The sequence below is a fragment of the Neopelma chrysocephalum genome, unplaced genomic scaffold (assembly GCF_003984885.1).
Source record: "Neopelma chrysocephalum unplaced genomic scaffold, ASM398488v2 Primary Assembly neopelma1_63, whole genome shotgun sequence".
Classification (NCBI taxonomy): Eukaryota; Metazoa; Chordata; class Aves; order Passeriformes; family Pipridae; genus Neopelma; species Neopelma chrysocephalum.
The window spans coordinates 1,622,837-1,640,102 of record NW_020897720.1 but is presented as its reverse complement, the minus strand read 5'-3'; the positions used below and the strand labels follow the sequence as shown (position 1 = coordinate 1,640,102).

Below are 17,266 nucleotides of genomic sequence, written 5' to 3'. Positions count from 1 at the left end.
TTCTGACCTTTATATTTCTATATCAGGAATTCAATTTTGTTTTGCATTAAAATGTATTAAATCCTGGGCTGTCACATCAATAAGATTCAGCTTAGGAGGACTATTTACAGACAAATTGCATCACTAAAGCTAATTACATATCAGAAGTGAGGTTGGCAGTACCACTTATTGCAGAGGTGGTCTGACACTTCTTTTTACTTTTTTTTCATGTTTGCTTTATAACACAGACAAGATTTAAAACAACGAACTGTCAGATGTCCTCCTCATGTTTAGAGGTGGATACTTTTTAGTTTGTTTGTTTGTTTTGTTTTTTTTTAAACAAAAGAAGGAAGCTCACCTTCACCAGGAAATAAAGCTAATAAAAATATTGTATATCTCAAGACTAAGATAATCTTATCTCAATGCCAAATCTATGACTACTTCCCTTTGAAATCTTACTGGAAAACCCAAGAGACTGTTGTATGCCACAACACACATAGAGACATGGACACCTGATGGAGCTCGAGGGACAAAAGGACACAGGTGAGAACACAAGCAAAGTCTGAATCCTTCTTAGGGTCCAATTTACAAACCACCTCAAGGTGTTCATGTTATAAACCAAAGCTATACAAGCATCATGTAAGATGGGGAGGCACTAAGGTGAAACACCCATCAAGAGGAAGGCAGAGATAATTCCCCTCTCTCTGGAATTATGCTGGAGCTGTACCAGCCCCAGTGGAACTGTGGCACTCTCAAATGATGTTTCTTTGCAAAGCTCCTCAACATGGATCTGTCATCAGTCCTAAACTGAAGGACAACTGGAGGGCAAGGATTCAAATACCTATTCTGATATCCACACTCCAGATATTCAGATTAATTTCAGAGAACAGAGTATTATAGAGAAAAAATGTAGAAAAAAAGAAAGAAAAATGTGATTTAGGCAAATGTTCTGCCACTGTAAAGCTCTGAGATGTTTTCTTAAGCCTAGGAAGCAGTGCAGTTTCCAGACAGATTCCTCCACCTGCTGTTTGCCTTTAACACTTGAACACACAAGGAATATGACGAGACAGAGTCAATACTGTCAATCAAATAATGGAAAAGTGTCTTGTCCCTTATACACACTAAAAAATGGGGGTTGGATTAATATTCTTCCTCTTTAATTTAATAGCAGCAATAAGACCCAATTAAGAGCACAGGAACCACACTCCTGCCATACACAGAGCGAGAGACACTGTTTCTGAGGTGTAGGGTGGGACTTGTTTTTGCCACGTGTTTGACCTGTGCCTGCACACCTCAGCTCTCAGCACCTACCAAGGACAGATAAAAAATTCCTTCACAGGAAACAAACTCTTAACTCCCACAACAGTTTCATGCTGCATTTATGCCTCACAATACAGACCCATCAAGGCATCCCTGAGTGATGGGTGGGAACAAGAAGGACAACACCAAAACTTGCCTGCCGTAGGTTTTAAATAAACCCAAAGAAATCATTCCAGCTATCACACCTCTCCAATTTTCCAAACATGAATCCTGAAGGTTTGATGACGACAGATGCTCTCCAGTTTGTGTATGCACTTATATAACATGCATTTTTCATTGCCATTTACTGTCTTCTTACAGAGGGAACAGAGCACTTCAACAATGTCAACAACTTTTTCTAAGTGCACTGCAACTACAAATTATGGATCATTCACAAAATACAAGGTTAATGTTTATGATTAATACCCAAGTCTGGTGGTCTGTACTTGCACAAATATAACTCCCCTCCCAAACCTGCAGTGCTGCACCTGAAACTCTTGTGGAAATAAGACAGACAAAAGAACCCCATTACAGTTGCCTCCAAGGCCCTTGAGATCTCACATGGATTCAAATGGCTGGGAAGCTCCAGATGGCAGAAACCACGTGAAATGAGTGCAGAACAGCCAGCCTGGCTTGGTTGGTTACCCTAAATTACTTTGATTCAGGCAATAAAATCTTACTAAAGTAAACAGTTAAATGAGACATTAGCATAGGGTTAAAACTTTAAATAACTTCAGAAAAAAAATCCATTTTGAAGACTATCAGGAGGTATCTAACATATTATCCTCTTCCCAAAACACATCTCTTATTAAATATATATATTGCACAGTGCCAGGATGAAGGCTGTCAACAGAATTACACAAATATATTTGAATGACTGATTTCTAAGTTTGCTAATTGATTCTCCTCTCTAAAACAATGATGACTGAATGAAGCTGCCATCATCTATATGCTGTAATATCATTTTCCTTTGACAATTTGAAAAAAATACACCAGTTGGAGTCACGCAATACATTCGAAAGACAAAACCAAAATGCTAAGCTTTGGAGCCCTAACAATAAGCATATCTGACTAAACTCTGGGACAGAATTCCTGTCAGTCTCTATGATTCAAAGACTTCAAGAAATATAGCCCAACAAAATAATGAAATGTCAGCCTAGGGATCTTTGTCTGTCAGTGTGGTTTAACTGTGTCTGTCCATCTAGGAGGCAACTCATCCAGTTTCTTTAAACTCACATTAAAAAAGGGATTTCTACTACTGCAGTACTGAGCTGTAAAAAAGCATCCCTTCCTCCTTCCTTGCGATCCAAGGCAGTGTGTGTTTAAACAAGCAAGTAACTCAGACTTACATTTTCCTGAGGTTGGGCAGTTTCTTGAAGAGTCCAATGGCTTCCAAAACAGCAATGTCATTGTCATTCAGGCGCCTGATAGGAACAAACAGAGAGGTATTTAGTGCTTCACAGATGTCTGCAGAGATATCTCTGTGCCACACGGGGCTGCCACACAGAGAACCATGACCTTTGTAAGCAAGGCACTGTCTGCCACTTCTCTCAGGCTCCTGCAGTTAAAAGAGTTTAGCTTTGAAGGGGAGGGAACATAGAAGAGCATCTTGAGTAAAAGCTTGGGATGCCTTTAAGAGTGTAATGCCAAAGGACAGTGCCAGAATGGCTTCATCTTCCGATGCATGGGATAAGGAATTATTGACCTTATCCATTACACAACCACCTTGTTTGCGTGACTGAATCTCCCCCAGCATTCTGCTACACAAGACATGCAACTGGAGATGTGGGCCATGCAAACAGAAGGGATCTGATTTTAGGTGCTTTCCTGTCGAAGTCTACTGGTCTTCAAAATTAATGTGAAGGTCACTGTCCTGGCAGGCTTGGGATGCAAAATTCTTTCTCTGATTACATGTAGCTCCATTTTGCTATGGAGAGTCTTTGCTGTGTTTCTGGAGGTCTCTCATATTTTCCTATCTTAACTTCAGAGCAGAAATTTTTATGGGGGTTTAAATAGAATAAGTACAATAAATACAATGCTAACACAAAAAGAAAATTCTCTTTGAAGGGGCTACTAATGCAAGAAAATAACCAGATTCTTCAGTTACTAAGTAACAAACATGTTTTCTCAGACTCTCTTTAGCAGTATATTATGCTTAGAATTCTGAAGAATCTCAAAAAGCAAATAAATTTCATAAAATTACTTGCAGCTTAAGAATACATTAGTTTTAGTGAGGGCCATTTCACCCAAGTAGCAGGCATTGCTGAGATGGAACAAGCTCCTGATCACAGGTTTACTCAAAAGGGTTGAACCATTTCTTAAATAAAAATAACCAGAAACAAAGGGAAAAGAGAGAGGGCTCCAAGGTAGAGTGGAAAGGAACCACAGCACTTCAGGAGGACACACAGAGGACCTGGTTGGTGCAGGGGGCCACGGCTCCTCCCTCATTCCCACCGCTGGCATGAACGCTCAGGAAATGAGAGTTGTAGTGCTTCCCCATTTTCATATAAGGATAGAGAAGGAGGTGCCTTCAGTTGTTTGAGTCCCTTTCACAGCCTTTAGAAGTAGGAAAGCCAACAGGAAAGCCAAACACCCCCCAGAGAGCCCCACTCACAGGTCAGTGGTGTACTCGGGGAGGTGGTTGGGCAGCCGGGTGAGTTTCTGGTTGGAGCAGTCCACGATTGTCCCCTCGCAGCGACACTTCTCGGGACACACGAGGTCCATGAAACACTTCCCAGTGAATTTACTTCTGTAATCCTCTGACCCTGCAATAAAAGGGAAACATATTCCAGCAAACAGCTGCTGATAACTGCGGCGATCAGAGGTTTTATGGAATCTATCCTCAACACTGCCTCCTGTCAGCTCCCAGCTCCTGCACACCATTTTAATGCTTGCCAAGGAATTTTGCTCAGCAGTTTTTAAAATCTCAAGACTAGCCTCTGTTTTTTCACTCTTTCCCTGATAGATTAATTCCTTGTCTAACAAACCTACCTGTTAAGGTATTTTCCAGCAAAGACACTGTTTCCCATTTGGAAGTTAAACCAGCAACAGGGAAAAGGCACCTCATTAAAGAATTCAAATGACAAAAGACTTTCAAAGATGTCATTAAAAAGCCCCAAATGTTCAGACCTCAGCTATCAGAGTTATTTTTGAAAGCAACCTGTTATTAGAGAATCTTGTCAGTTTTCCAACAATTAGATACCTTTATTAACTACGTTAAACAAACAGCAAAGGAAAGTAATAGGAGTTTAAATCATTTTCATTTTAATTAAGGAACGGGTAGACCATACTTAGTGAGAAGCACTCCCTGATGTACCATTACTCCATGATTGCCAGACCTCTTTGACTAGGTTTTTGACCCATTCTAATGAAATGCTTTTCCAATTAGGCTCAGTGAACTAATCTGTCCTTTTCAGGTTTGGTTTTTCTCATTTAGCAACAGCAGGTTGGAAACTCGATCTCAGTGCTTCAAGGAACCAGGAATATTAATAAATGTGCATGTAAGCAAAGTGTTGCCAAGCCCCTGCCATGCAATTCCTGCCCACTCACTTCGTATTTCATAATGGAAGCACCAGAATTGCCTCAGCAACCTCGTGAAATACCCAGTGATTGTAACTACCAAGAAGTATTTCTTTTCCAAAGTTTAAACAGTCAACTGCAAGGCTTTCTTGAGGAGAGGCTGAGCAGATTATTTAAGAACTCAAAAACATCAATAAAACCTTAAACCTGAGCTGAAATTTGGTTTTAGAGATTTGATGACATTCATCACCTGCTTCCCCTTCCCAGACTGATAAATACTCCACTGCTCATTTTATGACCACCTACTATTTTCTGAAAGAAAAAAAGAAGCTGCCTAAACCCACTATTATTTTAATTTATGTTGCACATTACCTCCACAGAGCGATGCAGTGAAAACAAGCAATTCTACAGGCAATCTAACATTTTGATTCCACAGACACCCTTTGGTTTAGTTTTGTAATTCCAAACTGGATTGTGAGAAACTTGACATACAGCTCTCTACTTTACCACTTCACTGGTGTTAAATACTTTGCTGGGTTTTGTGCTTATTGTAAATTATACATCTGAAGTGTGACTTCACTGACAGCACAGCACTTACAATAACAGGACCACTGGACATTTTAAAGCATCATAAAAATACAGTCTAAGCCTTTCCCTACAGCACCATCATTTAAACTCTTATCCTTTAAAAAAAAAAACAAACCCTACATCTGATTTCCAGTCCTAACAATTCCAAGCTTGGTAGTCAGTATGTCTGGTTGTTTATGATCCCTTGGAAATAATGCCAAAGATGAACAGTTATCAGGACCAGAGTTTATTAGAATTGCTACAATTACAATACACATTCAAAAACCCACCAACATTTTTCAGTAATCAGAAAGTGTCTCAGAAATCCCCAAATTAACCCTTGAAGAAGCACTTCTGATTTTCGTAGTAAAAGCTTTTGTTAAAAAAAAACAATCACAAACAACATGAGGTTACTTAGGGTACAAATTTATTAAGTGTAATTTTTAGTCTGCTGATGGATACAAGATTCATTTTCCTACAGGAAAAGAGGGTGCAAAGTAACTGGAACGCTTTATAAAAAGGAGTATATAACATTAGAGGTTGAAAATCAGTTTTTGGTTTTCTCTAAAGCTTTCTGGCAAAGTAAATAAAGAATTTTACCACATTTTGACTTGGCTCCTGCTCTCCTGATGGCACAAACCCTTCCACACTGCATCAGCCATAAGAAGTTGATGCTGCCTGGGCATCAGCCCACGGCCACCACACTTACAACAGAGGAAAGGCCTCAGCTCAGCAGGAGAGGCAGGGAGCAAACATCACCTTCATACTTTTTGTTCTTTCTCTCTCTCTCTTTTTTCTCTTTTTTGTTCCCCCCTCTCTAAGTGAGTTTAAATAAGAGTTACCCAGGTAAGCTCTGAGTCAAAAGTAACCAACAGCTCAGCAAGTACTCAGTCATCTGTTGGCCTGTGAGACAGCAGGAATCACCTGCCAAAGACTAGATAAAATTTACTGTTTGACCTGAGCCTTGAGATCACTTGGACAGGTGGCTGCTCTATTAAGATATTCCCATCTGGGATAGCAATGTGAAATTCAGCCATCTGCTTGCAGAACTGTTTAAGCACATATATCCATCTCTCCATGCAGGGCTTTATCAGGGCAGGACTGCAGGGCTCCAAGAGAGCACAACAGGACTCAGGAAGCACAGTTAAACCATCACATGCATGTAGCATTTCTTGCACACCACAAAATCACCCCTGGAAAGGCAGGGAGAAGAGATGCAGGACAGAACATTACCTGGAAGTTTCTAGTCATTTCCAAAATTAGCAAGAATTAAGTTTGCTGTAAAACAAGTAGCCAAGGCAACAGCAAGGCCTGTGCTCAACTGAGGGCAGCTGTGGTTATTTGAATTGCTAGTTACTGATAGCATTTGCTTTTCACAACCAATGTGACACCACTATCAGGTACCAGGGCATCACAATTTCTCAGTATCATAAAACAAACACGTGCACTACAGAGATAAAGAAACACCACATTTCCAAGTGCTCAAAAATTTTAGGTGCCTTTCTGATAGACACATGGAGAAATTAAGCAACAGAAAGAAATACCTTTTCGTCCTATTCTTTTTAAGCATTGTTTAGGGAACTTGAATTCAGTTCTTAAACTTTAGCTTTGCCCAGAGGACTTAAGAGGAGTGCTGGATGATCTGCTCTGCAAGACATCAGGCTGTCTCGACAGGGGTTTGAAAACTGACCTGATGCATTCATTCTAGAAAATGATCCAGCTGCCTCAAATTTGGCACCGAAAATAGGACCACAGGGATGACTTGGTCTAAAACTCGGACAAAACCCCAGGAATCTCAATACTTACTTCTTCATGCAACCATAGGAAAAAAGGAGGTACATTATTTGTGATGATTTCACATTGCTGGTATTATTTCTTATCAGTAATTACAGATAAAATCTAAGAATATCAGATGTCCTTCTCCTAACGGCTCCACAACAGATATGTGACAAATCTGCAAGACTAGACACTCTTTCCATATAAGAAAACTTCCGTATGAGGCTCTCAATGCCCTTTGTGAGTAGGTGTCATTATCTCTATGTAGGGGAGAAGTAAGGCAGAAGGATTTAAAGATCTGTCAAAGCTAAAATGGCCCATTTGGGTTTGCTGACTCAGCTTTGTGCTGTGGAACTGTTGGATAACAGTATTTTCATACAGACCATGTTACCCATGTCATTTCAAGAGATAAAAGACAATGCTCTGCAGACTCTTCTGAAGGTTTTTTTGGCATTATATTTCTTCACAGTGCATTAAGATTGCTCAGACCAGGTCCAAAGTCACGTTAAGTTGCAGGCCTCTTGTTACAGAAATGGCATCCAAAGTACCTCAAGCAGAAGGACTGGACAGCTCGAACACACAGATGCAGCTTACATTATTTATAAGGTAAGAAGATTGATTTTTCACCTCTGCAGGTATGGCTGGAATCACCCTTCAATCATATTAACCAACAGAATGCCTAACTTCTCCGTTGTAAGAGCAATTAAACAGATTAATTACTTAGAAACGGTTATTCTGCATGCAAGCCCTGTGGAAAGTCTGTCCCAAACATCACTCGGGCTCCCCCCTCCGTGCCCAGGAGCCTGGTCAAGCAACACCTCACCTTTTTTATCTTTTTCTTTTTCTGGGAGAAAAGGGGAATCTCTCACCTTTTGATGCTTCTGAAACCAGCAGAAGTATCCGAGCATGCCATGCTGCAGGGAGTATGCAGCCTTCCATGGTGCTTGACAGAACCATGTTCCATTTGTATTGTTCTACCACATGGTTAGATCAAGCACAAAGGAAAACCCCATGGACAGCCAGAGTCAGAGTTAGGCAGCGCCAGAGAGAGAGGAGCGTTGAGAGGAAGCAGCATGGAGAAGCACAAGCTGAAGGTTCACGGGGAGCTGCTCTCCACTCCACCCATGCAAAAAGGTGCCGGATACAAGAGGTCATCCTTTAGGCTAAAACTGCAGGAACACCCTGGAGCACAATGGGGGTTAGTGAACACGAACAGAGCCCAGCAGAACTCAGACAGAACCGGTCCCATAGAAAACACACTGCCAAAGGACTGCCAACAGCTCCTTCCAGGAAGGATGTGCAACTTCCACCACACAGTGAATGCCCAATCTACGCTGCTTTTTATTACTTACTCTCTCCTGGTGTCTCCTTTCAGTACAAATGCCATTTTGGTTTGCTCCATTTATTTAAATGCAACCTTAGAAATACCTCAGCTCATATTAATAACAGCAGATTCTGAGCTGATGGCCAAGCTCTGGCATCAAATGCTCCCCGAGCAGCCTTTGAGCCTGATTTCAGCTCCCAGGAGCTTTTATGCTGGGGCCACTTACATTGACATCTGTAATTACCAATGCTTTACTTTTCTTTTTTTTTTAATTTATTTCAATTGCACTTTATAGGAAGGGAGCACACACGTGCTACTACAGAAATATATTTTGTTACTCTCTTTCTTGGCGTATTTGTTGGGTTTGGTACATCATTTGCTGATGGAAGCCAAGCATTCTGTCTTTCCAGCATCCTGGATTATTTCAAACAGCTTTGCTTCTTGTAACTCATTGCTGCAACTTTGACACATAAAGCAGGGCATTCAGTTCTGGCTTGACAGCTCTCTCTGAAATAAAACTCTCACTGACTTCAGTGTCTGCCAGTGGACAGTGCTTTTGAAAGTCACATCTCAAATGTTCTTGCAGGATTCACAAATGAGAAAGGCAGTGTCTGTCCTCTGCAACTGCTCAGAACATTTTGCTGGACTTCAGTGAAGGTCAGTGCTTGTGCTTTTAAAAACATATCACTTTCCTTAGTAAGGGCTTTGCACTGCCCAAAGAACAAAGTCAGCATCCAGCAGATTATTCATTGCCTACATGAAGAACAATACAAGTACTTGAGCAGAGATGACAGATAATACAGAAGGGTCTTTGCTTCACCATTTTGCTACGACCCAACCTTACAATGCAGAAAAGTCAACACACAGTTACCTGGGAACTCCAGAAAATAAGTACAGTGTCTACTTAGCCACCCCCTTCTGTGGGTTTGGTACAGCAGTGAGACACAATTTGATTTACTGTCTCTCTTTACAATATAGGAGAGAAACTAAACCAGCTTTTTAAGGGAATCTTAAAACAATAAATCTTCAATCTCTACAAGCTGCCAAACCAGCCAGAGTCCAAACTGATACAAACATTAGATTATTAATTTTCTTTTGTGACTCATAAAATGTGGAACAAAAGGGCATTAATTTTCTCCCCTTATTAATTCAAAGTATGCATAAGCCTGGAATCCACACCTCATTTATTTAGATATTACATCTATAACTACCATTCTTGGCAATAATTTTGTACGGCTCCAGTGAAGAAGGATGCAGAGTTCCATATCCTTAGTCCTACACAGGTTTAATAAAGCAGCAGTTCTGGCCTGGGCTCTTCAAATAAATTCATCCACAGTACTCTGTTAAGCAATGACAAGTAACAGTTCATATCTTCCAAAGACTTTTATATTATATACTGATTTACAGTATTAAGTGGAATATCTGTAATAAACCCAGTAATTTCAGTGTCAATGAACTCTTTCAGTCCTACTGGAAACAAATGCAGTCAGAGCTCTGCAAATGTCTCTTCCTGAGAAAACCCATGAGAATATTTTGAACAAGTCTCTGTTCCTTTGCTGCACTAATTAAACACCACTTACAATAACTGCCTAAGCTAATCATCAACTGCAATGAACAAGAGGTACCAGCACACAAAGAAAAGTCTGTCAAAACCCTAATTCATGTCCCTAGGACACAGGAGAGGCAAAGTACCATGAAAACACAGTATTTTGTAAATTCCATTAAAGAAAATAAATTCCATAAGCCTTTGGGTGTACATAAGATCGTCCTGCAAAAACGTTTGCAAAAAAGAAGTTGAAAAATGAATGTTCTTATCTCCAGATATTTGCCAGCTTTCATGAAAACCCCTCCCTCTAGGTACTCTCTACATTCAAGCAGCACTGTATGGCTTGCTCTGGGTGTTACTTCACTTCTTGTAGTCCAAGTTCTCTTGGTCTGAATCAGTCACTGAATCTGCAGTTTTTTAGGAATTTGTATATAGGACCTTAATTTAAGTGCCCCATCAAGCTGTACCACCTCAGGAGGCTGCTGCAGTCTTAGAAAAATCAGATGAAAAATTTATTGTCCAATTGCAGGCACCAACATCCTTGCACTGGTTTTAGCTGACTAGCTCTCTTCAAGTCAGCTCCTCTCCAATTATTTTCTTTATCCTATTCAAGTGACCACTATACACAAAAAAGTGCTACCTTGGCATCTCTGGTAAGTGTTGCTCAGCTTAATCTCAACACATGGAATGGCAACGTGAGAGAAGAGAGCAGATTTTGTCCCACCTTAGTTTTTGAGGTTACAGAAGTAATCAATCACTCAGCTTTCTGCCACAGCTAATGAAGACACCTCCAGAGGACAATTTGGATCTCAAGTGAGGAATCTGTACAGCTCTGTACTCTGCCTGCATGGGGAATCCAGGACAGCTGTGTTATTTGGATGCCTAAGTGATACGGATGCATCTGTGACTAAACATTCATCCTGCCTCTTTTCATTGCCTCTTTATTGTAATTGTAAATAAGGATGGTGGTGGGTAACAAAGCAGTTCAGATGTTTGGGTTTTTTTGAAGGCTACTTCAACTCAAAAATAAAATGAGGCACAGACTAAAATAGTTTCTAACTGGAACACGCCAGTTACTTCCTTATTAAGAACCACACTCTCTGCCAAACCAGACCCACCTGTTTTATGTTAAGCTTATGCTCCCTGGAGTGAAATGATTTTCATTCTGCCCACCTTCCCCCCACTGCAGGAACCCTTCACCATCGTGTTCAGCACGAGCTAGTGAAGGTTTTGAGTCACTGACACGAATTTTAAAATGGAGATCTGAGTTGCTATCAAATATGTGCAGAAAAGGGAGGGCTATAATCAGTATCCAGTACAGCCAAATTACTGTAACAACAGGAACACTTCTACAGTACAAGGGAATTTAGTTCCATTACCATTAGTCGTAGCAGTTGCATTGTGTTCCCTGATGACTTCAACTTCAGAAAGATTTCAAGCAAACCAAAGCTCAAATATACTCAAGTTGCAGTGTGCAGTGAAAAAATCATATTCATAATAATGAGTTTAGTGTAGGATTTAATCTGCTGGTGATGTGATGCTGTTAAACAACCTTCCATTCAGACAGAATTACTCCTATGCACCACAAACGTAGCCTCAGTTTTGGTACAGAGAATTTCTGAAGGTACCTTTGCTGAGTCTTTTTGTCTTTCAGGGGGGGAAAAAAAGGGTAAAACACACAGCATTTAACTGAATGAAAACAAAGCACATACAAAAAACCAAAACAAACAAAAAGAAAAACAAAACCAAAAATCACCCAAAACCAAAACACAGACGGAAATCTGAATGCAGTCAATTTTCCAGTTGTCCAAATCATAGGCAGTGTTTTGTATCCCTTTCCCTCACTCCACTCAAACAAAAGCCCTCCTGAGAAAAGTGCTGGAGCTTGGCCTCTTGTCCCTGTAGCACAAGGCAGACATGAGCAGGTGGATGTCAGTGTTTTCCACCAAGCAGAAAATGCTAAGGGCAGGAAGATGAATGCATGGTCTATAAGTGACTATCTGCTTACTAGAAATGGGAGGAATTTGTAAAGTTGTCATCAGAGTGATTAGCAAATCATAGGAACAACTGGAAAGTGTTTCAATCAGACAGGTGGTGTAATATCTGGATTAAATTCATCCACCTTTCATGACTTCCAAACACTGGTTGAGGAGTAACAACACATTGCAGCTTTCAGTTTGAGAGCTCAAAGAGCTTAAATAGTATTTACATATCACTAAGAGCAGAGAAGGGAATAACCCTGGGAGACCAAGGGACATGAAATGTATGAACTGCTGTAGGGACTGGACAAAACATCCTGATGAGCAGCCTGTGCTCCCCTGCCTCCATCCACTGCAGTTCTGTGCTTCTCAGGGTGCAACAATGCAGAGAAGAGAGAGGGAAATTTCAGGTGATTACAAACAACAGCAGCTCTGTTCCAAAGCAGACACGTAACTCAAGGAAGGTGAGTAAGGATGAGGACAGAGACTGGAAAAGACACACAGAGAATCAGGAGAAAAAAATGCAATTAGTAAGGAGTGGTTTTATCAAATGCCTTAAAAAATTATGAGTGACCAAAAAGCAACATTACCATCTAATAATAGGGGATAACACGAGAGAAATGACACTAGCCCTAAATTAGCAAGCTCTGGATCCATATGCACCACAGAGGCTGACTTTGCTTTGGGTTGGGTTAACAAGCAGTAGTGTCCAAAAAAGGAGAGAACAGAGCTGGTAGACAGTTCATTGTCCTCCTTCTCTTCCCTGTGCTTTTGATTGTACATCACAATCTGGAAATGAAGTAACAATTAAAGTCACTCAGATACAACGTATGCCTCGATGCAGGAGGAGGCAGGAGGACAGCTTTACTGCATAGTATTTCAAATAACAATCTTCTTTGTAAGAGTCTTATTTCTAAGAATTAGAAGATAAAAAGCTTTTGTGATGTGGTATTTGTAGATACACATTGCTTTGATCATTATCAGAGAGGGTTTGTGTCAGTGCAGCAGGTGGAACTTTCGTTGCTTTCGAAATGCACAATACACTAAAAAAAAATGCAAACATATCACAGGGAAAAATAGATATACAGATGAATACAAGGGCAATTCTTTCCAAAACCTCTTTCATACACAGTGTCACACAGCAATCAAGGATCCTGCCAACTCTTGAAGTGACAATAAGCTACCACAGAGACAACACAATCTGCTCATAGATTCATTTCCCTTCCTCCTAAAGCCCAGTGCTGCTTTAGATAACAAAACTGCTGTGTAGTGAACTTAATCAAATGCTACTGGGCAGGATATTTGTGTTGATCTTTTTTCCTCTTTTCCCCACTAAGAAAGGGAGCCTCCACTGACCTAATGCTGGAAAGCACCATTGGATCTGTGGGTGGTCATAGCGGGCAGAGGCAGAAAGAAAGAAAATGATCATCAGAATTTCACTACTGCCACTGCAAATGACAGTATTTCCCTTTTCTAAACAGAATTAGTCACAGCCTGTTCCTCCAATTTCTCTGTCAAGAGAAGGTCTCAGATTTTTTAGCCTCAGATTCTATAGCTGTGGGGAGACAGTTGAGCAACAGGGAGGTTTATTATTATTTTGGTGCATTGTATTAAATGGAAAGCAGAAAATCACGGGAAATAGTATCCATTGCAATCTGATGCTTAAACATATTTGATGGTATATTCAAATGTCTCACAGCCCTGGGCAAAAACATGCCCCTCTCCCTGCTGTTCTTTCATTTCATGGTATAATGCTTCCAATTCTCCTTTTGAAAAGAATTATGGACATTATCTACCTGTTGCACAGAAGCTCCTTCCTATGGCCACTCATAACCTTTGCAGATGCTGCTGCACTGTTATCAGTAAAAGCCTGAGTCATTTGGTGCTGGGAGGAAATGGCATCTGGAGAAAGTGACTCAATTGAAAAAAGGGATCAACTGAAAAAACAAAGCAAATACTTCTTGCTAAATACTATCTTAAAGGATGGTGGGGAGCTGGAATGAAAACTGAAGGAAGCAGTGTGCAGAATGAAGTTTTCTAGATCTGTTTTTTTTTTTTTGCTATGCTGCATAGTTTTATCCTCATGGGTTCATTTAATTATCAAATACAGTTCCATTTAGCCCATCTGCATCTCTGACTGTATCCTCTTGACGTGACTTTCTTGGTGCTCCTTGACCATTTCTGACTGATGAAATATCAAACATCTCAGCTTTTCAATCCTGTTCCTGTTAAGCACTCCTCTCTCCTACCCTTGTATAAAAAACACTTCCCTTTCTTCCCTTAATTTACTCAACAGTCACTTTTTTTTCTCGTGCCAGGTCCTTTCTGACAGTCCCCTTTATGATTATAGAATCATAGAATGGCTGGGGTTGAAAGGGACCTTAAAAATTCCACCCCCTGCCATGGGCAGGGACACCTTCCACCAGCCCAGGTTGCTCCAAGCCCTGTCCAACCCGGCCTTGGACACTTCCAGGGCTGGGGCAGCCACAGCTTCTCTGGGCAACCTGTGCCAGGGCCTCACCACTCTCACAGGGAACAATTTCTTCCTACTACCTAATTTAAACTGATCGTTTTACAGGTTAAACCCACTCCCCCTTGTCCTGTCACAACATGCCCTTGTAAAATGGAAGGTGGAAAACACAAAAATTGCTTCAGGACAACCTCAGAATTTTCTGACTTCAAAACTGGTCCTTTCCCTGGTGTCAAAGTATCAAGCTCACCTAGAATTAACTGCTCATTGGTGTGATCCTGACCTTGGCTGAGTAACTCTGCTCCCACAGAGCTCACACTTCCTCATCTCTTCTCAAAGGTCAAAGACCAGATCAGGATAAAACCCCTCCCAATGCTTCCTTAACTAACCCCTCATATTTCCTGAGTTTCACCCCGCCTCCAAAACCAACTTTCTGACCACTGAAATGTACTGAATGTATTAAACAAACTACATGAAAATATCAGCATCCTGAAATAAGAATCCTTTGAGAAACAGATGCATACTTACAAAAGGCTTTAAAATAAAAATTCTTTTCTCGTTCACCAAGCAAAAGATGTAAAACCTGGAGAGGGAGAATCCCACAGCCAGCAAGGACACTGAGAAGTTACTAAGAATTGCCATCCCAGTGGGACTGTGCAGGCTCATCCCTGGATAACACAAAGCACTGCTCAATACTCTGAGTGATGAAGATTCATACCTCATGGACATTTCTGCCCAGAGACTGCTGCGTTAAATCCTGGGATGAAACATATTCCTCAAAATGAAAACATGGAAAATTCCTGCTAAATGCCAAGCCTGAAGCAGCCATGATTCAAAGGGACAAGTTGAGCAGAACAGGTGCCAAGGATGTCTGTTCTCTGGATTGATTTACAAACTCAGATTTTCTAAACCATTAGACGTTCCCCTGTCTCATGTGAGCAGACAGCGAGTCGAGTTCAATGTATCTCATCACCATCTGGAAACTCTACAGGCAAAAATATCTTCTCTATTGAGCTTTTGAATAGCATTAGTTTTCATCCAGCTGAAATCTTTGTTCTGAAGCTGTGCAATCCCTGCTCTCCTCCTTCATAAGTCAGGTTTATGCCTTTTCCATGTGGTTTTGATATAGATGTAGAGCTGCAGACCAAGGGAAAAACAGCCTAATGCCTCAAGGAAAGGACCCCCAAGATAAGAACTCACACAAAATATTCTTCTCAGCATCACCAGGTAGTGTTCTGCACTGTAGCTCTTCTTAGCTGTGACTTTTCCTAAGTGATATCAGATGGTGTTTGCCTTATGCAATCCCCTGTACCATTGTTCAAAGCATGCATGCACATACATAACATTAATTTCTCCAGCCTATTAATAAAAGCAGAAGAAAATAACAATGGCAAATTGGGTACAGGTTTATACAGATCTGTTTCTGCAGTCTACTTTCCTTTCTAAATTATATTTATGCATTTTCATTTCCAGTTTCTTTAAATATGAATATTACCGACTAATTATCTTGTTACTATGATGGACACAATCCAGAAACCTAGACAAAATATGTCATAATTTCAGGTCTGATAATAAATTTTGTGGCTTGAGTCACAAGGGATTAAAGACCTTAACAAGCCTGCCCAAGAAAAGCTGGCTGCAAATGAAGTTATCTTTATTTTATTTTCCCCATAAAGGGAAGGTTTAGCTTGGCATATTGCTCTCAGAGATGCACAAAGCACAACAGCTTGTTTTGGGCTGCTGCCACTCAGCTTCATGCTGCATCCCCATCTAGAGTCATTAATCTTTTACCACCAGGAACACAATTAATCATGTTTCTTTTCAGAGGAAAAAGAGAAAAATCATAGTAATTTTCATAGAAAACACTGCAAGGTACTCCATCAATAACAGTCATTTTTCTTCTCGGTACACACTAATAGATTTGCTCACTGAAACCTGCTTGTCATTACAATATAAAAAAAAAAGCAGTCATCTAAAATACATATAACCAATATAAGCAATAGGAAAAACACATGAAGAAGCAGTCATCTGCTTAGTTGTGCTGTGTAAGGCAACAAACGTCCTTTTACTGACAGTTGAATCATAAAGAAGAGATAGGGTTGAAAAAAGCTGTTTATATTACTTTGGAGGTTATTTTCAAGTGCAAACATTTTTCCATTTAGCTCACAACACAAAACCTTTGCCTAAATTATGATGCAAATTTTGATTCAAAACTTGCTGAAACCAAAAGTCTTACCAACAGTTTCTCTTGAATTAAGGCATGCTACTTGTGGATATAAAGACAATAAGTCTATGAAAGTTTGTGACTCGATGCTACCCCCTCGCCCCCAGACCAGAAATGCCCACTGACAGTCGTATAAAAATCTCACTCACAGTTTTCAGCCTTTAAGATCTGAGAACTTACTTGAGCTCAGCTCTCATTAGGTCACTAAGAGTTCTGGCTGAATACAAATGACAACCCAGCCACCTTCCACACCTTCAAAATATGACATTTGCCACAAGGATTCACACACATCTTTGTTGTTTTCCTTAAATATTTCATAACTTAGTCATTCTTTACAATTACATATCACAAGCTTTTATCTTTTTTCTTTGTTTTTAAGAGACACGGAGAAGACAGCTATAGACTGCCTTTTCTATTTTTTTTTAATATTTTATTTTATTTTAATCCATAAGCTAATTGGCTTTCTGGACAACCTAACCGAATTTTCCAAATTTAATTTCACGAGATGCTCCATAATATCCATTACAGCAAACACTGTCCCGCAGATTGGATTAGCAGGCTCTCTGGACCTGCTTATTTCTGA

General features: G+C 40.3%; 1 protein-coding gene across 2 annotated transcripts in view; it reads right to left on the bottom strand.

Moving 5' to 3' along the window:
• Nucleotides 1–17,266, bottom strand: part of SLIT3 (slit guidance ligand 3) — a 479,718-nt gene that overhangs the window by 110,743 nt on the left and 351,709 nt on the right. For both annotated transcript variants that reach the window (XM_027682483.1, XM_027682484.1), the window contains 2 exons: nt 3,893–4,043; nt 2,628–2,702 (listed from right to left, as the gene is read on the bottom strand). In XM_027682483.1, the coding sequence (XP_027538284.1) occupies nt 2,628–2,702; nt 3,893–4,043 (226 nt within the window). The remainder of the gene's footprint in view (nt 1–2,627; nt 2,703–3,892; nt 4,044–17,266) is intronic.